The sequence below is a fragment of the Leucopleurus acutus genome (genome assembly GCF_964270905.1).
Source record: "Leucopleurus acutus genome assembly, chromosome: 5".
Taxonomy (NCBI): Eukaryota; Metazoa; Chordata; class Mammalia; order Artiodactyla; family Delphinidae; genus Leucopleurus; species Leucopleurus acutus.
This window is the reverse complement of record NC_139147.1, coordinates 70635703-70658992: the sequence shown is the minus strand read 5'-3', so window position 1 is coordinate 70658992 and position 23290 is coordinate 70635703. Positions and strand designations below refer to the sequence as shown.

Sequence of the window (23290 nt, the reverse complement as noted above, 5' to 3'; positions counted from 1 at the left end):
TTAACAATTTGAAGCCTTTCATTATATAGGCATAGAGAGTACTTTTTTAAAATTTTGGCTTAAAAAGAGATAAAAGCACTCTTCCTTCTTACCTTTGGATCTTGCCCACTCAGCAAGCTTTCCTTCAGTTCATTCCTGTTTGGAATGAAGATTTCAATGTGCCCTTCTGGAGGTCATTTCTCAGGGTGTCCTTTGGAGAGTTCTTTGTGGAAGGGAACCACCAGCAAGCCACAGTACTTCTGCAGAGCACACTGCACATTTTGACCAGTGGTGTATAATTCAGTTCTTGAGGTTCTTGACAATTGATCCAGTGTCTGCCATCCATTTCATCAGAAAAGCTGTTCTCGACCTGGAGTCCTTGGCCTCCTGGAGTGGTATGTGAGCTCGAGAGCTGGTCTCCCAAGCCTCATGACCTAACTATAGTAACGGAGCCTGTTGCTTTTGGATGGAATTAAATCAAATCAGTGGGGTAACAATCAGCATCTCCTGCTGATTAGAAGCTCTGTTACTTAATAAATGCAGCTCGGTTCATAGTCTTTCAAAACATAAGGTTTACTATGGCCATGAGGTGGGGAATAATAAAGAACACTTGATGGTGGCAAGGCTGGGAATTACTCTTCTAGGCCAGCATTGTTCTGACTGTGGTCTGCAGAGCCCTAGGCCTCCTGAGTGGTGACTGGGCCCCCTGCAAGGCACCCACTTTGATTCATTTTTATGTATGGGTTTTTTTTTTAAATTTATTTTATTTATTTATGTTTGACTGCATTGGGTCTTCTTGCTGTGGACTTTCTCAGTTGCAACGAGCGGGGGCTACTCTTCGTTGCAGTGTGCAGCCTTCTCATTGCGGTGGCTTCTTTTGTTGCAGAACACGGGCTCTAGGCACGCAGGCTTCAGTAGTCATGGCATGCGGGCTCAGTAGTTGTGGCTCGCGGGCTCTAGAGCGCAGGCTCAGTAGTTGTGGCGCACGGCCTTAGTTGCTCCGCAGCATGTGGGATCTTCCTGGACCAGGGCTCGAACCCGTGTCCCCTGCATTGGCAGGCGGATTGTCAACCACTGTGCCACCAGGGGAGCCCATATGTGTGGGTTTTAATCTATAATAGCATTTGAACAAAAGGGTTACACTGCTGAAACAAAGGAAAACAAATCCTGCACCTTGTTACAATGGTCTGTCCTGTGTAAGTAATAAAGTGGGATTCAAGAGCAGAAGTTTTTAGCTTCCTCTATAAAGACAAATGAAAATCATGTCTAGAGGCTTTCTCCTGTCTTCCTCTTAGCTTGATCTGAAGCTTTTATTGTGCTCGGTGAAGAACCTCATGCTTCTCCACTTAGCTCTGTGAGGAGAGGGCGGGTGAGTGTGTTATGTGTGTTTATCTATTAGATCCACCTTATCTATATTCATCTACCGAAATGTAATTAACATCATTTGTATCCAGATACACCCCAACTAATCTTGAAGCATATTTTCTTCCATTTTAGCTTCTGGAAGTACGGAGGATTTAAACAACTCTACTGCTGTCCACAGCCCCTCGGTCAGTGGGACAAAGAGTGTCCATGTTGCTACCATGTTCCCCGACGGTGTCCTAAAGGTGCTCCAGTCTTTAGCCATCAGTCCAGGACCTCTGAATGAGACAGAGCGTTTCCCTGAGGACTCTGAAATGACCACAACTTCAGCATCAGTCCATTCTTCACACTCTGAGGCAGGGTGGAGAAGAAACAGTGGAGTAATCAGGAGCCCAGGGGATGGGGAACTCACTAAGCCATCCACAGAAAATGGAGCTGGCCTTACGTCCTCCAAGGTCTCATGGGAATTTTGGCAAAATGATTCCCCAAGTAAGTCTTTGATCTTTATTTAATTTATTATGGACGTTTTAAAATCGTTGCATTTTCTCAAGGAATCACTTTAAGACCATTTGCAACCTTTTAAAAAAAAAAACCACTGTGTTCTTGGATAACACCATCTCCTTTATGTGGTATACCACATTATCTCATTTTGATTTTCATCCTCATGACATGTTGTGAAATTAGTCAAATAGGTGTCATTCCTCCTGCATTCTTGTAGATGAGGAAACTGAGGCTCATCGGGTTTAAGTAGTGAGTGCGTGGTCTTTAGCTCACTCACCACAGAGTTGAGACCCCCGCCTTGAGGTCCCACTGCTGGTGCATCTTGTCACTCTGCAGCAGCATCTTCAAACTGAGAGCTGGCCCGCTCTTTAAAGCTAGCTTCAGTTATCTTCTGTACAGATCATCTTTACAAAGAAAATGTGCAGATATAAACATACTCCCTAAATTCATGCTTTTAGTGTACCCCCTATAGTTGATTTTTTGTTTGCTATACTTCAAAATTAGAATAATCTTTTTTAAAATATAAATCTATTTAGTTATTTGGCTGCACTGGGTCTTAGTTGCGGCATGTGAGATCTTTGTTGTGGTGTGCGGGATCTTTCTAGTTGCGGCATGCGGGATCTAGTTCCCTGACCAGGGATGGAACCCAGGCCCCCTGCACTGGGAGCACGGAGTCTTAACTGTTGGACCACCAGGGAAGTCCCCAAAATTAGTTTTATTAATAATAGAACTGTCTTAGAAAAATGCTGTAAGCACAGTATTGGGGCACATTGTATTTGATGGACATAACAGCATACTCACTGGCTCATAACACCCCATGTTTGGGGGGAAAGAGAATAAAACACTCAGGCCTATAAGTTACTCTGCTTTGCACATACTGTTTAAAAGCTCCCGTCTTCACCAATTTTTATTTTTAGTATTGATCTCTTACTGACACTGAAGAGTTTTGAAATAATTATTTAGAACCTGAAAATGCACGTCAGGTTACACGTATAGTAAATACTATACAAGGTCCTTGCAAAGGGCACCTTCTCCTAGGGAAGACTCGCGTCTCGGCTGTGGAGGGATCTCTCTTGCATCCATCCATGTGATGGCCTTTTCTCTCTGACACCGTTCAGCCTCCAGAGGACACCAACTCGCCAGCAGCTCTGGTGTGGGGAGTGGCAGCTCCGTGTCTCAGACAGCGACTGTGTCTCGGTCAGTCACGCTGGCAAGAGGTGGAGAGAGCACTGCTCGCTGGTTCCTGACCGACAGCGAGCCATTCGCAGATGCGACCGGAAGCTCCACTTCCCATCCTGAGGTTGTGAACGCTTCGGTTTTGACCCGGTTTTCAGCCTCCGCCCCACAGTCTCGAGGAAGTGACCCAGCGCCTGGTGAGAGGAGCTATTCCGAACCGGCCACCGAGTCCTTGTCTTCATCCTCCTCAGAAAGCCTGGGCTCCTCGGCACCACGCGGGGAGCGCTCCAGTGAGTCTCCGTTCACGGAACCGCACCCCGCGGACGGTGGAGGGGTGCCTGGGCTGCGATCTTCTGCCGCATTAATGAAATAGCTCCGTGGGCCCCTCATTATTCCCAGGCCATCCTTCTAGCTGGTTGATACCGATATCCCTGTATATCCCCCAGTTTTTCTGTTCTATCTCCAAGATGTTGCTGTTGCCACGTGCCCCTCCCACGCACAGCTCGGGGACCTCTCTGCCGTGTCCTTCCACCCCGTATAGCGCCCCCCGCCCCCTGCCACCATACCCCCACGCCTGCCGCAATCACACAGCTTCGTGAGTGGCTGTTCACCCCAGGTCTGGGCTTTCATGGAGAGAAATTCTTTCACCGCCTTTTAAACAGCTTTATTGATACATTCTATACAATTCTATACATTCTATACAATTCTATACATTCTATACAATTCACCCACTGAAAGTGGACAGTTCAGTGGGTTTCAGTATATTCACTAAGTTGGGCAACCATCACAGCTATGTAATGCCAGAACATTTTCATCACCCCAAAAAAGCTCTGAGCTCCTCAGCAGTCTCTCCCCATGCTCTGCTATTCCCAGCCTCTGACATCCACTAATTTACTTTTTGTCTCTGTGGACTTGCCTCTTCTAGACATTTCTTATACGTGGAATCGTACCGTATGTGGCCTTTTGTATTTTTCACTGAGCATCGTGTTTTCAAGGTTCATCCACATTGCAGCATGTCAGTGCTTCGTTCCTTTCTATAGCCACATACTATTCCATCACAGGGATGCATCACATTTTGATTATGCTTTTATCCATTATTGGATGGGTGGGTTGTTCCCACCCTCTGGCTATTATGAATAGTACTGTTGTGAACATTCAGGTACAAGTTTTTGTGTGCTCGTGGGATTGCCAGGTTATATGGTGGCTCTATTTCTGACCTTTGAGGAGCTGCCACACTGCTTTCCAGAGTGACTGCACCGTTTTATATTCCCACCAGCAAAGTACGAGGGTTCCAGTTTCTTCACACCTTTACCACCACTTGTTATTGTCCAGCTTTTTTGATTCTAGCCATCTTAGTGGGTGTGAAGTGGTGTCTCAAGTGGTGTTGGTTTGCAGTTTTCCCAGCTGACTAATGATGGTGAGCATCTTTTCATGGGCTCATTGACCATTTGTATATCTTGTTTGGAAAAGTCTGTTCAGATCTTTTGACGGCTTTTAAATTGGGTTATTTGTCTTTCTTTAATTGCACTGTAAGAGTTCTTTGTATATTCTGGATATGCGTCCTTTATCGGAGATGCGATGTGCAGACATTTTCTCCCGTTCCGCGGGTTGTCTTTTCACTTCCTTGATGTTGGCATCTGCAGCACAAATTTTTTAATTTTGATGAAGTCCAATCTATCAATTGAGAAAACTTTTCCTTTTTTTTTTTTTTTTTTTTTAATTTGCGGTACGCGGGCCTCTCACTGCCCTGGCCTCTCCCGTCACGGAGCACAGGCTCCGGACGCGCAGGCCCAGCGGCCATGGCTCATGGGCCCAGCCGCTCCGCGGCATGTGGGATCTTCCCGGACCGGGGCACGAACCCGCGCATCCCCTGCATCGGCAGGCGGACTCCCAACCACTGCGCCACCGGGGAAGCCCGAAAACTTTTCCTTTGATGATCCTTTTTAATAATGTTTTTGGAAAATATTTAAAAACCATTCTCAACAGCCTTATCAGTGTAAATTATATGCTGACTAAAGCAAAAATGCAGTAACTTATCATTTAAGCTTATAATAGATTTAAATTCTTACCTCTCCACCACTCATGATAGCAGCTCTTTTCCCCCCTATGAGTACCCTAATTGATGAGGAAAATTAACATTTATCACTACTGATGTGACGCGGAAAAGCGTACGCTGTATCGTAAAGAATACCACATGTATGGGTGGAGGCTGTTTGCTCTTTTATGTCTGTGAATGGAAAACACACACTCTGTCTCCTAAACACAAGGAATCCTTTCCGCCCTACCCCTGTGGCGCTCCGAATTTTTCCCATCCCAGACCAGGAGCTCATGTCCCATAGCCTTTCCCTCTTCAGTACCCTGCACTCTGCAGTGAGGGCGCAGTTGATTGGTGTGGAAAATGTGATCTCAGTGTGAGTGGACCTTGGGGTTCGGTTCTAAAGCACCAGATAAGGAACAGCCTCATTCCTGCAGCCACCTTGCTCTGGGTTAACATAATGCTTTCTCCCTTTTCCTCTGAAGAGCCCACAGCTGACCGATTCTGCCATCCAGCTTTCAGAGTTCTTGGTTCGTTCCTTTTTCTGGGTTCAGATGCAGCCCCTCTGTTTCAGGGCATGACTTTCCCCGGTGTTAAGTCTGTCAGCCTGACAGGGTTGTTGGCCTAAGTCTTGTGTAACAGAGCCTCGACCATCATTGTCCGTCCCAGCCCTGTCCTCTTTGCCAGGGAGATAGTGCTCGAGTACACTCAACTCTCCAGCCTCTCCTGGTGGACTTTCTTTGGGTCTCTTAAGTCCTGCTGCCTGGGTCAGATCACACCTGTGACTGGGTCCTGGCTTTCTCAGTGCTGCCCCAGGTCACTGTGTGTCCCTGTCCCCTTTCCTGTCTGTCAGTTAATGCAAACCTATCATGAAGAGAACCTACACTCAGCTTTGTATCCATTTTCCACCAAGGTTGGTCCATGGGGTGTCAAGGGCTAGACTGGTCTGGGAATAAGAATAAGAATCAGAAAAGAGCCTGTTTGTCTCATTAGATCCAGATATGTACGCCAAGAAGAATTGGACCTCATTTCCATCATTTCTGAAAAGAAGGATTTATTTGATAATATAATAATCTAAGATTCTTTAAGTTTATAGCATAAAACATATACCCCCAAGAAAGGAGGAAAAGGATACTTATTCATGTGTCACCTGTCCCTGTTTTATCCCTACCAAGGAAATAAAACATATACGTTAAAAAAAAAAACAACCAAGCCCACCCGTAACCTCTGACCACAATGCCATTTCTCACTGATGTGCTAGGGTGAAGAACTACACTATAGAATGACAGACAGTATAGAACAACAGGCCCTGTGTTGATCGTGTATCGCTGGTCCTACCAGGAGGTAAAAACCTTCCAGGTGATACTGGCCTCCCTCCCAGGCCTTGTCGGGTCTAAAGCCCCAGCAGGGTTGTTAGTCTTTTGCCCACTGTTCACCTCTCCCACTGCCACCACCAATTTCCCTGACATAAACACTTTATTATGTATCACCGAGCAGAAATACCGTATCAATCCTGTTCACTAAGTAATAAACCTTCCCATAAATCCAAGCCACCTGAACAGCAACGCTGACCCCCCCGCACTGCTTCCTGAGGTTTCAGTCGCTGGTGCCTTTGCAAGAACAGCACACAGTTTGGGTTTTCACCTTGTCAGTTTCAAATAAAAACACTGAGAAAGCCTAGGGAAGCGTCTGGCTGACACAGCCAGCTCTACCCCCCGGAGTGACCGGCCCTCCCCTTTTTGGCCCTCTCGCAGCCACCGAAGACAGTCCTGAGCTGGCCGTCAGTTCCGAAGTGGAGGAGGGGGCGCCCGGAGCCCGCGCTCACAGCCCGCACACCTGGGCTACTTTCACTGGAGTCGGGGAGCGCACGCTGCGATCTCTCACCAACGGCAGCACGACTCCTGGGGATGTGGAGCGCTCAGCGGCAACGCCCAGAGACGCGGAGCGCCCCACCCAGCGGGGGAACGTGACGGCGACCTGGGATGCCCACGCGGTCTCGGGTTCACTGGCAGCCTCGCGAGTGCTCGGAGGTGATGGGCAGGACCTCTTGCCGCGTTCCCTCAGCTCAGGTGTCAATTTGCTCGTGATCCTAGAGTGATCGAGTTCGCTGTCAACCCAGAAAGTGCCTTACCGGCTCCCTGTGAAGAGGACTTTCCGGGTTCCCCCACCTCCCCAGCACTTGGCCCGGGCATTTGCGGTGCTGTCTGGCAGGATGCTTGCAATAAAGAAACATGGCCATGTTGTGGCTTAGGCCAGTCTCCTGGGAAAGAAATATCTCATTGTACAGAATGGAAAGTTGGGAGGGTTTTCCTTTTTCCACTTAGGCATAACAATTGTTCTATTTGGGGTCTTAAGAGCTTTTCAGATACTAATTTGCTTTCATCAAAAAAGGCCTGTGGAAGGAATTTGGACCTGTTCCCTATTCTTCGGCCCCTGGCCCCACTTCTCTTTCATGACCATTTCCCCTGCTGCCGCTGTGCTCCTCACCGGAGGGCAGGTCCGCTCACTGCAGACTCAAACCCTGCCTGCCTCCCCGTACTGTCTCTATCCAGAGAAAGTGTGTCAGCTCCCAGGCGTTCATGGGTGGGACACTGAAGGTCTGTCTCATAGTGCAGGTTCACAGATGTCTGTTTAGTTGACCTCACTTTGGTTTTTCCCTTTGCAGTCACTGGAATGAGCTACGATGCAGTGAGTGGCACACACCCTGAACACGGGACGTCCAGTGACTACACAGACCACACCTACGTTTCAGCTCCTTTCACCAAAGGGGAACGGGCACTGCTGTCCATTGCGGACCACAGTTCATCCTTGGACGTAAGGGAGAGTTCCACCTCTTCTGTTAAGATCTCAAGCTCTTTGCATTCAGACTCTTCTTCCTCTTCTCAGGCTCAGGCAGAGAGAAGCAACGTCTCCTCCCACGATGGGGAATACGCTCAGTCTTCCACTGAGGCCCTAGTTCTGCGCACGGCCAGCCCTCCATCCCGCACACCCGCCGTTAGTATGCTGACCACTCTGGTTCTTCTGGACACCGATGCTGAATCCGTTGGCAATACATCATCGTCTTCTTCGTCAGGGCCCCCCTTGCCCCAGCCTTCAGTGTCAGAGTCCTACCGGTTGTTCTCGTCAACCTTGCCATCGACCAGGGCCTCCACTCACCCACTGCAGTCCGCCCCTGATGTGCCCACACCTTTGTCTTCCTCGCCACCACCCTCACTAGTATCCCTGACAGCGTCTGCCCCTGTCTCGCCGTCTGTCTCACAGACAATCCTCCCACCTTCATCTTCTACCCTGGTCCTGCCCAAGGCAAGGGACACTCCTGTGACTTCAGCCTGGACGTCGGTAATGGCATCATCCGTGGCAATGGTCCCCAGCAGTCAAACGGCAGATCCTAAGAACCAGAGCAGCCCACACCTTGGGAAGCTCGTTACGGAATCAAAGCCACAGAGCCTGGAGACTCTGCCTGTGGAGGCCACGGAAACTGTAACAGTGAGGTCTCCTCTGGGGATCCCTTCGCCCCTGGCCTTAACGGAGTCCTCCACTGAGCAAACCCTTCCAGCCACGAGCACCAGCTTAGCCCAGACGTCTCCAGCTTTGGTAGCTACCACTCTCCAGACCTCTCATCCCCGTGTGCCCAGCCCTCAACCCCCGTCAAGCACAGCATCTCAGACGGGTGGTCCTACAACAGTACAGACAGTGGCCGGAAAACAGCTCCCGCCAACCAGTCCTGAAATTCTAGTGGTACGCATCTCAACAGAAGGTGCTGTCACCACAGAAAGGAACCCAGTGAATAGAGATGCTGCCACCGGATCGATCGCCCTGACCAGTGCGCCCACATCAGCAAAAGAATGGACCACGGGGCTTGCCCCTACAGAAGAGCACAGCCTGGCTTCACATTTCCTCAGAACATCTCCTTCCCCCCAAAGCACACCTGTTTCTACAGCTAAGGTGTTGACATCTACATCGACCACCCTTACTGCTCAGAGCAGCACGCAGTCGTCCACAGCACCGTCATCTCCAGCCTCAGGTAGGACACAATCGCACAAGCACGCTGAGGCTGCACGGGGCTCGGGGTGGCTGGTATCCGCCGTAGGACAGTGTCTGCTTTGTGATCTCAAATGCTTTCTGTTGGAGCACTTAAATCAGAAAGGAATGTCACGGTGACAGTCTTCTCACCCCTGAGTTTCAGAATTCTTCCCGGAGAAAGAGGAGCGGATGCCGTTGGCCATGTGTGACATAAGTAGTAGTGCCACTGTAACTTGTAATGCCCCGTAATTGGAAGAGCTTTTCAAGCATGGCTTTAACTCTAGCAAAGCCAGAGTGGGGTAGTGAAGCAGGATTGAAGGGTGGAAAACTGGAGTCAAGAAGCTCTAGGTGGCCTGTCTGAGACACAGAGTGAGCAGGTGCCTGCTCCCAGGTCAGAGCCACGAGCTTCTGAGCTAGTCAGCCAGCCCCCCAGTCACCGGGGAAACTTCTCTTTATCCAGGGGAGCCCAGGCTCCTTTGTCTCCCTAAGATTATGATGTCAGTGGATAAGTGTGGGTGGAGAGATGTGTTCAGTGAGAGGATGATGAACTAACCTTTCCCATAGTGACTGTGTGACATTGCACCTGAGGTTATATATCTTTATATCCATGTAGAAGTTGCTGGGACAGGGGAAATAAAGCCATCCACATGATTCTTGATCACTTAAGGAAAGGTAGAAGGAAGTAGGATGATACCTCCTTTGATGTCAGGGTCAAAATATGCTGGATATTTAGCTTGTCCAGACTCAGGAAAGGAAACCTGCTGTTGGTGAAGGGGTGAAATGGAAACTGAAGGGAGGAGGGAAGAAGGGAAGGGAGTTAGAAGCAGAGTTCCAACCAGGCAGCCATCATCCGGCTCGTGGCCGGAGGGCCGTGGACCCCACGCAGCCCCGCAGAGCCCTGATGTATCGGTGCCCCCTTCGTGCCAGTGGTCCGAGCCTTGCTGGGAAATGGAAGCTGGCTCCTTCTTCTGGCAAGTTTGGGATCCCGGCTTCAGGACTCACAGGCTTCATTTCCAGATGCCAAATATATTCCAATACCAGGTAGAACATAATTCACAAGTGTCCCTTAAAGCCAGTTATAGCCATTGCAGTGATAACTGTAGGTGGGTATTAGGAACATTGTTACTGGCTGCTGCTATGTGTTTTGTGACAGAGTCCATGGGTGCGGTGTTTGTACATACGGGTGCTGTGCTCATGCAGGTGGTCTTAGGTAGATATGGAGTAGCCATGAGGAGCCGGGACACCATCTTCAGGTTTAGCCCATTTGTCTCCAGGGTTATTCTGGAGTAAGCACTCTTGACTTCTGCCTTCTCTTTCTCATTCTACCACTGACTTTTCTCCCTGGAGATGATTTTTCTCCCTCTCTTAGGAGTTTTGGCTTTTCTAAATGTGCGTCAGAAACCTTTACTAGGCAGTTATCGTATAACTGTAGCACGACAAGGCCAGTTATACGGACCCCAACAGAGAGTGTGGTCACTGCACCTGGGAGCTGGGAGTCCAAGAATTCAGTGGAGCTCGTGCATCGCCAGGGCCTGGATGAATGAGACAGGCTCACGGTCACACCGCGTAAAGAGAGGGTGTCGTAGTGTTCACCTGCAGGCATTGTTCTGAAGGATGGCACGTTATGTGGAGGCCCAGTTACAGTGCGAGACCTTTAGAAAAGAGAAAACTTGGAGCAGGGAGGATGGTGGATCAGGCATCATTTTCTCCTTAACGTGTGTTTTCAATTGGCGTTGATTCAAGTAGAATTTGTTAAGTATCCCAAGGCAATGTAATCATCATTCCCGAGCCGAGGGACTTGTAAGCAGTATTTGGATTTGAACCAGCTCCTGCATTTAGGGGTCCAACTGGCTAACACATGTGTATGTACACAGCTAGTGTCAGCATCCAGTCCCAATACATCTCCTCTGCACCTCTGGGAACCCATTCTATTGCATAGTGTGGCCTTTCAGGGCAAGTACACAGAAATAAGCAAGAATCAAATATTAGCTGGGAGAATTAAATATTTACCTAGCACTGCCCTTACCTTTCCTGTGTGATTAACTGCATTATATCTGAAATGTGTTTGCAGTTAACAGCTGTGCCGCTAACCCTTGTCTTCATGATGGGAAATGCATCGTGGACCCCACCAGCCGTGGGTACCAGTGTGTGTGCTCACCTTCCTGGCAAGGAGATGACTGCAACGTGGGTAAGAGGAAAAGTCATCTGCAGTAGTCTACAATACAGTATCACATTGAGATAGGCAGTAAACTCCCTTTTCCTCCAAAACATAGGGGAGTAAGATTTTAAAATTCATACCCTGCTTACTTGAGAATTAGCATGCTTATGTGTTGTCTGCAGAGCAACGTCGGACAATAACATTGACGAGCCTCCACGACCTGGCTCCCTTATGCGGGCTCCCTACATCCCTGCCACGCTGGACCACCCACCACTCCCTGAAAACCCCTACACTTTCCTGCTCCTGACCTTCACTGTGCTGGTGCCCCAGCCTAGAATCCCCCTACCCACATCTGCTGATTAAAATTCTTCCAGTCTTAGGCCAGATGTTATTTGAAATAGTCCTTAATTCTCCCTTCCATCAAAATCATTACTTTCTCTTTACTTTCAAATCCTGCCTTATATTTATAGTTAGTTGTACTCAAGGCTGGCCCCACCCTCAGTAGACTGGCAGCGCCTTGAGAACAAGGGTAGTGCCTACTCGTTTCCAGGCCCCATCACACCCAGTGCCATTTGGCCCTTAGAAGTGCCCCTTGTACTGGATTATGATTGTGCTGCCTGCTGCAGATTCACTGTGACCTTGTGTTCCCTTCTCCGCAGATGTGAATGAGTGCCTCTCAAACCCCTGCCCACCCCTGGCCATGTGCAACAATACTCAGGGATCCTTCACCTGCAGATGCCCAGTGGGGTACCAGCTGGAAAAAGGGATATGCAATTTGGGTAAGAGAGTTTGTCTATCTTGGAATTTTCTCTGCACCACAATGTATTTTGCAAAATAACATTTATTGTTTTTCTCCCTAATCAAAATCAATCTTTGCCCAAGGAATAACTTTAAGGAATATAGAAGGGAGTGGAAGACACTGCCTGTTATTCCACCACTCAGAGATGTAGCACCTTATTTGCAGTCTTTTTTAGTGTGTGTTATATTTTGATATAGTTGAAGTCATATGGTATTTGTACAAACTTTATACCTTAAACATTTTTCCATGTTATTAAAACTGTTATACAAACTTTGTAATGACTGCATAAATATGCCATCGTTTGTGCATAACACTATTTGCTTAACCATTCCACCCTATGGTTAGGGGGAAAAAAAATCAAAAGAATATTCTAACCAAAGAGTTTAAAAAAAAAATTTAGGGAGAGAAAAAAGAGAATAAAACCCTGATTATCCTACCACATTCACACATTCTTTTCATTTTTAAAAACGATCTTCGTGGGCTTCCCTGGTGGCGCAGTGGTTAAGAATCCACCTGCCAGTGCAGGGGACAGGGGTTCGAGCCCTGGGCCAGGAAGATCCCACAGGCCACGGAGCAACTAAGCCCGTGGGCCACAACTACTTAGCCTGCGCTCTAGAGCCCACGAGCCACAACTACTGAAGCCTGCGTGCCTAGAGCCCGTGCTCCGCAACAAGAGAAGCCACCGCAATGAGAAGCCTGCGCACGGCAACGAAGACCCAACTCAGCCAAAAATAAATAAATTTTTTAAAAAAGATCTTCATGTTCTTGTCCACAGACAAGATACAGTTTTTACAAAGCTACTGCCATAATTGTATCATACAATTTGTCACATTTTGATCCCGAATTTAATATTTCATGAAGCTGGTTGGTTTTAGATATAATCTCCATTTTACAGGTTAAAAAGCAAACAACCCAAATGAAAACTAAGGCCCTGACAAAGTACTAACTGGCCCAGCTTGTACAACCGCTTGATGAGACGTCAGGTTTGCAGCCCACAGTCCTTCCATCACACAGTGCTGTGTTCGTTCTGGGAGCTTTCTTGCACACAGGCTGTGTAATCTGTGTTAGAGCGCCGAGGTCAATGAAGAACTGGAAGAAATTACAAGTGAGGAAGATAGAGTTATCTAAGCTGGATAGGGAGCTGGTGGGTACAGTGACTCAACTTGGAATCAACTTATATTGCCCAGTGTCATACTCAACACAGAGAAAGTGCTCAGTAAATGTGTTTTTGAGAGAGCAAATATCTGTGTCCTTTGAAAGTGTTCTTTGCATGACTTGCATTGCCCATAGGCTGAGGGGAATAATCAGAGTTTTTAAGAAGGTGGTGTCAAATAACAAAACTAAAACAATTTGGTAATGAGTTTGACGTCCTTTACTCAAGGGAAAGCAGTCCATGGACTGGGGAAGTACAGGGTCTCTCTCACAAGCAGTGGAAGGAACACTCTTTCTGAGCCACTTTGGGCAAGAGTGAGTTTCATAGCGCGTAGAAGCAGCAACGTGGACACAGGGCATGATTGGCTGGGGTTGCATATATGACCTTGTTTAGAAAGATCAAGGAACAAGGAAATAAGTATAGAGCCCAGAGTTGGCTTTGCTGTTGGGGATTGGCTGACTGATATGCTGCATTACTGGTCAAGGGGAGCGTTTACAGGAACTCTAAAGTTTGACTTGCTGACGTGGCACCCCAGGCAGGTGCAGCTCCATCTTGGGGCTAGAAATGTATTTCAATAGTTGGTACCCTACTAAAATAATGGTAGAATTTAGAAAATTGTTTAAAATACAAGGATCAAGTCAAAGCGTTATCTTTAAGGAAGAAAAATCTGGGAGTATAGACATCAGTCAAAGTCGAGAAGTCCTCGTATTCTAATAGATTATTTGCAGTTGGGTCACCTATTCCATTTAGCTACACCCTGTAAGAAACCAGCAAGGAGTTTTCAGTTTAAGAATGGAGATGATGGAAATGATTTTATCTTGAAACAGTATGGAAAGTACACTTGCCAGGGACTCAAATGCCAGGCTTCCAGCTCCATGTCCAGCACCTACAGCACACTGACCCCTGAGCATCAATTTCCTCATCTGTAAAAATCAGATTACCACGTGCTCTGCTTCCCACTCAGGGTTATTATGAAGATCAAATAAATAATATATTTGAGCAAGCTTGGAAAATGGTAGGGGTCTCCAGATGGGAGGTATCCTTTGACATTAGTCTTCTAATCTCTTGGACCAGAGCTGAAAGCAATGAAAATGATAAACTACTTTGAATATAAAGCAATAATTTTGGATCTTTAAAAAATCATTTAGATAACCTGTGTAAATCAAGAGTTAAAAATCGCCCTAAAGCCAGATGATGTAACTGCAGCGTGAAGATGGGAATGTGTCTGGGAGAGGGCAGGGCTGGGGGGACACTGCGGTGCCTGATTCGTATTCACACAGATGCAGAGGCCACATTTACTGTCCTGGTTCAGAAGAGATCTGTGTACCTGATGCTTACCGTATGTATGTTTCTGCACAGAGTCTGGGCACAGACCTAGACCTGTGAGATGGGAGGACGAAGGAGTGGGGTGACTGTTCTGGAAGCCTGTGTGTGGAGGGTCCCACAGGCACCGTGCATCAGGAGGAGAGCCACTTATTGTGTTAACAATCATCTTTCCCTTTTCAAGTCATTTAGCTTCATTGTTCATAAACACCAGTGGAATATGCAAATTAGCGCATGCGGAAGCTCTTTCATTTGGCCAGGAATGTTTTCAAAGAGCTCCCTGCTTCTCAGAAAGAGTCCTAAGCAGCTGGCTTCACTGAACTGTAGAACAAGCAAAAAGATGTTAAATAAGGATTAAGGGCTTTAGACAGTAAGTATAAGATGTTAAATGTTTTCTCTGGCTCATCTGTGGGCCTTTTTCTTAATTCAGCAGGCAAGCTTTCTATGAAAGAGCAGCTTCATGTGTTTCTGTGTTTGGATTTATTTATATTTTTTTCTGGTCCAGAGGGAAAGATAAGAATTTAATCTAAAGGAAGATAAGAGCCAGATATAAAGCAGGCTGTCCTAATTTTTTTTTTTTTTTTTTTTTTTTTTGCGGTACACGGCCCTCTCACTGTTGTGGCCTCTCCCGCTGCGGAGCGCAGGCTCCGGATGCGCAGGCTCAGTGGCCATGGCTCACGGGCCCAGCCGCTCCGCGGCACGTGGGATCTTCCCGGACCGGGGCACGAACCCACGTCCCCTGCATCGGCAGGCGGACTCTCAACCACTGCGCCACCAGGGAAGCCCTGTCCTAATTTTTGATTGTCTGCCCATTTGTAAGTTCTGTCACCCTCAGGCCCCATCAGCACAAATTGATGTTAACTAGAATTTTATTTTATGAGTGAAATGGGCCTTGAAAATGGGGCTATTTTCTTTCATGTCTGAACCCAACAGTATCTTGAATATGGGTTGTTTTCATTGTATGGCTTGTAGTCATGGAGTCTGGCAGCCCCCTGAGTGGAGTCCTGTTACAGATGTTTGACACCTTTCTCTGTAGCCACTTGGTTGTCCTTAGACTATGAGATTCCTCATGGGGCTGGGGGTTTAGGGGGAAAGAAGAACTTGGAAGATGGACACACATGACGTTAAATGTTAATTTTGGCCCTTGGGAGCTGGGTGATCTTGGGAAGTAACCTGGCTTCTGGAAGCCTCTTTTATCAATGATAGAGCAGGCATTTCCTCTGAGCAAGAGGCATGGGGAATGGATGGAGGTGACTCTCATGAGAAGAGGAAACCAGAGCACGCCCTTGAAGTGGAGGGCTGGCTAACTTGGTAAAAGACCTAGAGAGAAAGAGCTTTCCTCCATCCGAAGCTTTATAGGGGCCCACGAGCGTTTGTCTTTCCAACCCCATGTCTCCCTCCCCTCTTCCTGGAAGTGTGTTCTTTAGACCAGCTCATCTGTCTTCTCTGTTACAGCTTCACTGAGCATCTAAGATGTGGGAGGCCACTGGAGAGACGAGGGAAGCTTACTCTCTCAGAGCCCTCACACATATGAAAAAGGCTCTTTGGAGCCTCTCACCCAAAGGTCTGCTCAGACTGAGTCTTCAGCTCAGCTCAGTAGGTGCTCCCATTGCTAGAGGAGCCCCGAAGAGGGAGGAGTGGTCTCCACCCTCCAGGAGAAAGAAATGCACAGAGAGCATCCTGGGAGGTGGAGGAAAGTTGGGTGCCTTGAGATTTACAGACACTCAGCCATGCGTAGGTGGACCTTGTGAGGTCTAACAGGTTATGTTTTCATTTTCAGTTAGAACCTTCGTGACAGAGTTTAAATTGAAGAAAATATTTCTTAATGCCACCGTGGAAAAACATTCAGACCTCCATGAAGTTGAAAATGAGATCACCAAAATGGTAGGTTTCCCAAAAGGCATCTTCCTGCTAGTCCTTTGTTTTCTAGAACAGATTTTATTCAGAATCGGGAACATCCTGGGGATCAGCTGTATCTCCTGGGCTGTTCATTTCTATTATATTTGGAAGGTGAACTTTAGGGTAAAATTAAAGGCCTCTCGGAAGTAGAAGGGAGGTGTTGAGAACCAGTGACGCCTGTAGAAGCATTTCTTCTAATGTGTCTTCCCATGCAGCCTTTATTGGTGCCTTGGCATTTCTTTTCCATGTTCAGACTCATAGTTACAGACATTTAGGTGACATGCACCAATAAGAGCTGTTGGTGAAGCGGAAAGACCCAGAAAATCCTACTGTCCCATCTGCTGTTGACATGCTTTGTGATTTTTCTGTCTGTGTTTTGGAACCTGGAGAGAATGATGCTTTTTTCTCAAGGGAATGCCAAAGGTGGAACAGTTAATCCTATTATCCAGGGTTGAGAATTCACTGAGTAGATTATCTAGGGGCCTTTGATTCTTCTTCTTTCCCTCCTTGCCTGCTTTTTTGTCAGGAAAAAGACAAGAAAGAAAAAAAAAAGAAAAATGGAGAGGAAAGAAGAAGAGATAGAAATGAAGCTCAGATAGTAAATTTTCCCTCTCAGCTGCTACCGTAGTCTAAGATTTGGTGTTCAGAAAATTGAAATTTGCCATTAAAATAAGTTTTAGAGATTGATTTCTGATTTTAATTTTACTTGTTCTTTATGGGTAAGCGTATATTAGCCAAAACCTATAGGATTTTATGGGACCATGGGTTTTATTTGTGTAAAATGTAGAGTCCAATTCCATTTCTGTATCTACTGAGCATCTACTCTGTGACAGGCACTTTACCAGATGCGTCACTCCTATAAGAGGTATTGCCAACACTTTTACAGAGGGAAAACTGGCAGGTTCTGGGAGTTAGTGACATTGCCTGAGTTTACACAGAGCAGGTGCAAAGTTAGAGACCACTCTCACTTCTGACACCAGTTGCGAGTTTGGGGGTCCCCAAGAAACACTCAGTTTTGATAATGCACTAGAAGGACTCACAGATCTCACTGAAAGCTGTTATACTTGTGGTTACGGTTTATTACAGTGAAAAGATCCAGGTTACAGTCAGCTAAGGGAAGAGATGCATGGGGCAGAGTCCAGGAGGGATTCAAATTCAGTGCTTCCGGTCTTCGTCTCCCCATGGGGTCATGGACAGGGTTAACTCCTCTCAGCAATGATGTGTACAGTATTCATAGAGTATCACCAACCAGGGAGACTCACCTGAGCCTTGGTGTCTAGAGCCAAAACACAGATAGTCAACTGCCCATATGGCTGACCTCAGTCTCCAGCCCCTCTGGAGAGGTAACCCTTTGGGTTACCCTTTGTAACCCCAATCCCCACCATAAATCACACTGTTAGATTATCTGGAGCAGCCCAGGGTCTCCAGGTAAACAAAGGCAGGACATTCCAAAGGCTTAGAAATTACCTCCCAGGAGCCAAGGGCCAGACCTCTCTTTGAGTAAGGTCAAATTCTTTACTATATGACAGGGTTTTACGTCTACTAACCCTATACCTGGTGTTCTTGGCACTGCACCACAGCTGCCTCTTAGTTCGGTTGTAGGTCAATATTTCCTTCTAAGATAGTACAGAGGCTGAGAAACTCGTGCAGAGGTACAGTCCTTCCCATTACACGGTGCTCAGTGACTTATCTGATTTGCTCATTTTTACCCAGTATCAACATATAATTTATTAGTGATGTGACATCCCCACCCCCAAGATATAGTGAAGATTTGGCTATGACTAGAGAAGATTTAGGCTATGACTCAAGTAGTCTTTCCCAAGGTGCCGTTCTGTTCTGAAATGTGCTATTTCTGTTTTTTCCTGGGAAAAAAAGTTTAAGTAATAATAATAATAAATCATTACCTTGTGAATATGAAGTCATGTCATACAAAGCCAAAAGAGGGTTTGATAGCATCCCGTGTTTTGAATCCATCTTGTGAAGGGTGAGATGTGTCTGACACACAGGCTTTGAAGACAGGTGGGTTGCATTGGTCAAGGTGTCGAGACCCTCTGCTGCATAGAAGGAATCCCCAGCCCCTACTGTCGGTGGTGGGGGCCGGGGGGGAGTGGAGAAGCAGGCATGGTACTTCATGCCCCACAGGGATTTTCTGCTCTTTCCGAGAGCACAAGGCAAACACAGGGAGAGTCGCTCTTAATTTGCTCTCTACAAAAGGGCTCTTGACCCATGTAATGTAATTTCCTATGGAGAGCCTTATTGAAGAGGACCTATCTGTGAGTTAGGTCAACTCATTGTAGATTATGAGGGGTCTGTGTCAGGCCTGCCAGACCTGGGGTAGCTGAAAGGAACCCAGCCTTTTCAGTGAGGCTTGTTCACTATGCAAAGTCCAAATAAACAGTTGCCTCTGAGGTTTTTGAAACCCTAGGTCTTAGAAGAGATCTGCTCCTTTGAAGATGTTTGCATCCAAGGGTGCTGTTCTGAACATCATTTCCTGCCCAGATTTTCCCCACTGATTTACTCTCTGCCTCTCTCCCTTTGTACTCATGGAACAACAGAATAAGAGCAGAAAGGCATTTAAGAAAGGAGCAAAAAAGACACCACTCCTGCGTAAGGCCGCCTGCTGACAACCTGATGGCTGGAAAACGCCTATTTGATCCTGAAAATAGGAAATTCGTTCTAGGTTTAAGGCTTTTGTCTGACTCACAGTTAACGATAAACCTGTTCTTCCTTTCAGTTAAATGTGTGTTTTTCAACATTACCTGGTTATACCCGATCCACAGCTCATGCTTCTAGGTAAGTAACAGGATTATATTTGTTTGTGAACCAGTCTATAGAAAGGGGAGGATGTTCTAACATGGGTGATGGCAACAAAACTGGGCCTTGTTTTGATTGGGCCATAGGGTGATCCAGGGCCAAGGTCACTGGAACTGCATGCTCTCCCAGGCCATCACTGGAGAATGGGGAGGACACTCATTTTCCAAAAGCCCTGGGGCCCACATGTCATTTTAGGACAATTAAAACCTACATATTTTGCCTGTAGGGAGCCCAGTGCGGTGGTGATGTCACTGCAAACCACCTTTTCCCTGGCCTCCAACGTGACGCTGTTCGACCTGGCCGATGGGATGCAGAAATGTGTCAACTCCTGCAGGGCCTCTGCTGAGGTCTGCCAGCTCTTGGGTTCTCAGAGGCGGATCTTCAGAGGTAAGAGGCCCTCTGCGAGGACCCCACCCATTCAGTTAGGCACAGACCGAGGGTAGACGTGTAAGGCATTCAGGGCTCAGGTCCAAGAAACTTGTCACAGAACCAGCCTGAAATGGGCGTTAAGCACAAGGCCTTTCTGCATCTTTGTGTACACATGCACAGACACACACACATACATACGCGCACGCGCGCACGCGCACACACACACACACACACACACACACACAGTCCTGTACACCCAGCCTTGAAGGCCCCCAGTCCTTGGCATACTGTTTCTATTTCTTCTATCCAGCATTAGTATTGGAAGGGATGTAGGAGCTGATGTAATGGAGCAAAAAGTGCTCTTCTTTCCCTTGAAAGGTTCCTCCTTTCTCTGGGGAGATAGAAATTCACACAGAGAATGTACATGCTTGTCAATGACTCCAGACCTTCATCTTGACATACCATTAGGTTAAAAAAAAAGGCATGTACAGAATCACCCGTCTTTCTGTGTATTTGTTTGCAAATTCTATTTGCACAGAAACAAGACTCGAAGATTAGAGGGCAAACTGCTCACCGTCCATGATTTCTCTTTTCTTGTTCTTTATCTGTTTTTGTTGAAAGCTTCTACAGTGCATCTGATGTGAGGCAGCTGAAGAAAGGGATCAGAAACAAGTTTGGAAGGCAAATTCGGGTCTTGGAGGGGAGGTTTCGCCTCTGGGATGGGAAAACTCTGCTGGAATCAAAAGTGCTTCCTCATGCAGGGGGGCTTGCCCCTGCTGTGTCTCATAAGTGGTCAGAGCTGGCTCTGGTTCGCTCATTTTACTACACATAGGACTGGTGAGGGAGGCAGAGTCGGAGGGAAGCTCCCCATCTGGTGCCCAGATGCTCGACTAAGTTGTAGGTAGCAGGTTTGGTGCTCTGCCTGCTGGAGATCCAGGACGTTCCCGATGAGCCAGAGCTTTGTAAGAGCAGGTCTGGAGAGCCCTCCTTATGGACTGTGCATTACAGACCTGGCAGTTAACCTTTTGCTCAGGGATAAATGCTAGAGCTTTGCCCATTTAAGGGCTATTCACTTGGAAAAAAAAAAAAAAAAAAAGAGAGCTAAGCATTCTGGAGTTGAAGTTGCTATCATTCAGCTTCATTGGGGAATTGGTTAAAAAGTTCCTGCCCCATCACACGGTACTCTGCTTTGATTTTAGTTTCTTTCTCTTGCCAGTGATTTAAAGGTTCCAATTTTTCCTCCCTAGAAAGTAGGAAGGGGACCTTGCAGTTCACTAAACCCGTGTGGAATACATGCTACGTGGTCAGCATTATATTAGGTTACTTTTTTTGTCCTTAGTAAACGTATTTCATGTTTTGCAAATCAAGTGGCAAGATATTTGGATTTGTAAGGGCCATGCCCGTGGCAGCCCTGCCCACTCTCTGGCCCCCATTCTTCCAACTGCTCAGATGTAGCTTACGGGAAAGCTCATGTCTTCCTTGCCAAGGTCGCGTTTTTTTTGTTTTTTTTAAGACTTTTTTGTAGAGCAGAGTTAGGTTCACAGCAAAATTAAGAGGCAGGTACAGAGATTTCCCACAGACTTCCTGCCTCCACGTGTACTGGTGCCCATTCTTTGCCTCTGCTTTCCAAGCCCCTGAGAACAAAGACGGCCATGCATCTTGGCTGAAAACAGCCTCACCTCTCTGTTTTCCCTCCCAGGGCTTCTCCAGGTTTTGCCAGCACACTGCTTGGTCCCTCACTCACCTGTCTGAGTGCTAGAGAGGCGGGCTGGACAAGGGGGAGCTGTCAGCTTCTGACATCTGGGTGTTCCCGACACGTGGGAGGCACCGGGCCACTCTGGCCGCTGCCCTTGCAAGGGCAGTTTCTTCCCCTTCAATTCACAAAACATCTATTTCCTCGCCTTTCAAAGAACTGTAGCTCTCCTCTCTCCAGAGGTTTAGAGTCCTTGGAAATCCCCCAGGAAGCGTCCCAGCCTTAGATTCACATAAATTCTCATTGTCTGTTTGGCGGATGGTATGCGCAGGAAGGAGCATGGGAATTGTAGATGCAGAAAAATCACATCGCCAGGCTGAAAACGAAAACGGCCTTCTACGTGGTTCCGTTGGATGGACTGATGACAGAATGTTCTTTGAGAATTTTGAGGATAGCAACCCCTCCATCGCAGAGGCGGGGCCAGCTTTCCCTGTCTTCAAGTGAATCTGCTTCTGTGCCGGGAAGAGTTGCTTCAGCAGGGCGAGCAGTATTTGCCAACAGGCGGGATTCGTGGGCAGGGTGGAGGGAAAACGTGACATTGGCTTCCAGAAAATATCTAATCAGGCCAGGCAACTCAGGCTGGCTGCTGCACCAACTAGTACCAGCCTGGACGGCCTTCTGTGCTGGAGATATTTCTTTATATTAAGGCTTTAGATGAGAGATTGTGGCCGTTTAGTGCCCCTCTGTGCCAACTTCACCGTGTTTGCCTGGTGAGATTTTCCATTTTTCATTTTTCTCCCTTAAATACAGACCTTTCACAATAAACAAAGGAAATTGTATCACACACACCAATAGGTTCTGATTTAGCATGCCAGCTTCCACTGATAAAGGCAGGAAATTCAGCTCTGAGAGCTGAAGCTGTGTCCTAAACTAACCTCCTGTGACCAAGCCACCCACTGGCCCCGAGCTCTCGAGACTCAGACAGGGAGGCAGATGCCGGGGTCCCTGTCACCAGAACCTGCCTGGGGCGGGGTGGGGGTATAGCTGTGCTGTGTTAAGAGCTGGCAGCTGGTTTCTGAATCGGTTGGTGTTTTCCTTAAGGTGAGGGAAGGGAGCCCACACCTCACTGCCCAGTGTACCCGTGGCCCTTCCTCGGCCGTCTCCTCACGCTGAACTCGCTCACGCCCGCCAAAAACAGCGGCGTAGGTCAGTCTCACCCTGTACATAGTGTAAATAAGTTACCGTCCACTATGCAAGTGATTCCGTATTTTTGTTCTGTTGTCTGTATACCCCAATTACGTATGTTTTTTTGTTAGACCTACCTTAGATGGTAAAAAGCGCCCTCATCGTGTCCACTGTATACAGCCTCAGAGAGGGCGTGCTGTATACACCCTGAGAGAGGGTTCACTCTTTACAACTTCAGAGAGGGTCTGCTGTACGTAACCTCAAAGAAAGCCCACTGTATACAAACTCAGAGAGGGCCTGCTGTACACAGCCCGAGAGAGGGTTCACTGTGTACAACCTCACGGCCACATGCCCAACAATGAATGCTTTCGGATAATAATGAAAGAGTTCTTTGTCGTCCCTGAAATGAGCCTGGCCCACATGGCCAGGTGCTGACGACCCAGAGCCCAGCAAGCCCCAGGCGGGCATCCGTATAGCGGGCAGGCGGACAGTGACAGAACGCATACAGCCGGGCTTACCTTCCACACCTCTCCTCGGAGTCAGTCTGCTAGGCAGCAGGCTACCCGCCACAGCAGGCGCTGCGTCCCTTTAGGCCAGACAGACACAGAGCCGGGACACACCTCAGCCGAGACAGGCCTTCTTCCTAAGAGAGCGGGTCACACGTTCCGGGTTTGTGCCGATTCTCCCCTGCAGCCCTAGAGCGTGAAGGTGCAGAGGATCCCACCCGTCGAGGGCTGTGTTTGCAGGGGACGCTGGAGCTGGCGACGGCACCCCGTTTCTTCTGGGTTTGTTTTCTGCCCCGTGAACTTTCACTAACAGAC

At 47.6% G+C, this 23290-nt stretch overlaps 1 protein-coding gene across 1 annotated transcript in view; it reads left to right on the top strand.

Annotated features, from left to right (window-relative positions):
- HEG1 (heart development protein with EGF like domains 1) overlaps positions 1–23290 on the top strand; it is a gene marked incomplete at its 5' end in the record, with an annotated part of 76509 nt that overhangs the window by 30008 nt on the left and 23211 nt on the right. Inside the window, 8 exons of the mRNA XM_082839584.1 lie at positions 1477–1830; positions 2961–3308; positions 7719–9077; positions 11148–11264; positions 11894–12013; positions 16290–16393; positions 19143–19201; positions 19449–19609. Coding sequence (XP_082695710.1) covers positions 1477–1830; positions 2961–3308; positions 7719–9077; positions 11148–11264; positions 11894–12013; positions 16290–16393; positions 19143–19201; positions 19449–19609 — 2622 coding nt within the window. The remainder of the gene's footprint in view (positions 1–1476; positions 1831–2960; positions 3309–7718; positions 9078–11147; positions 11265–11893; positions 12014–16289; positions 16394–19142; positions 19202–19448; positions 19610–23290) is intronic.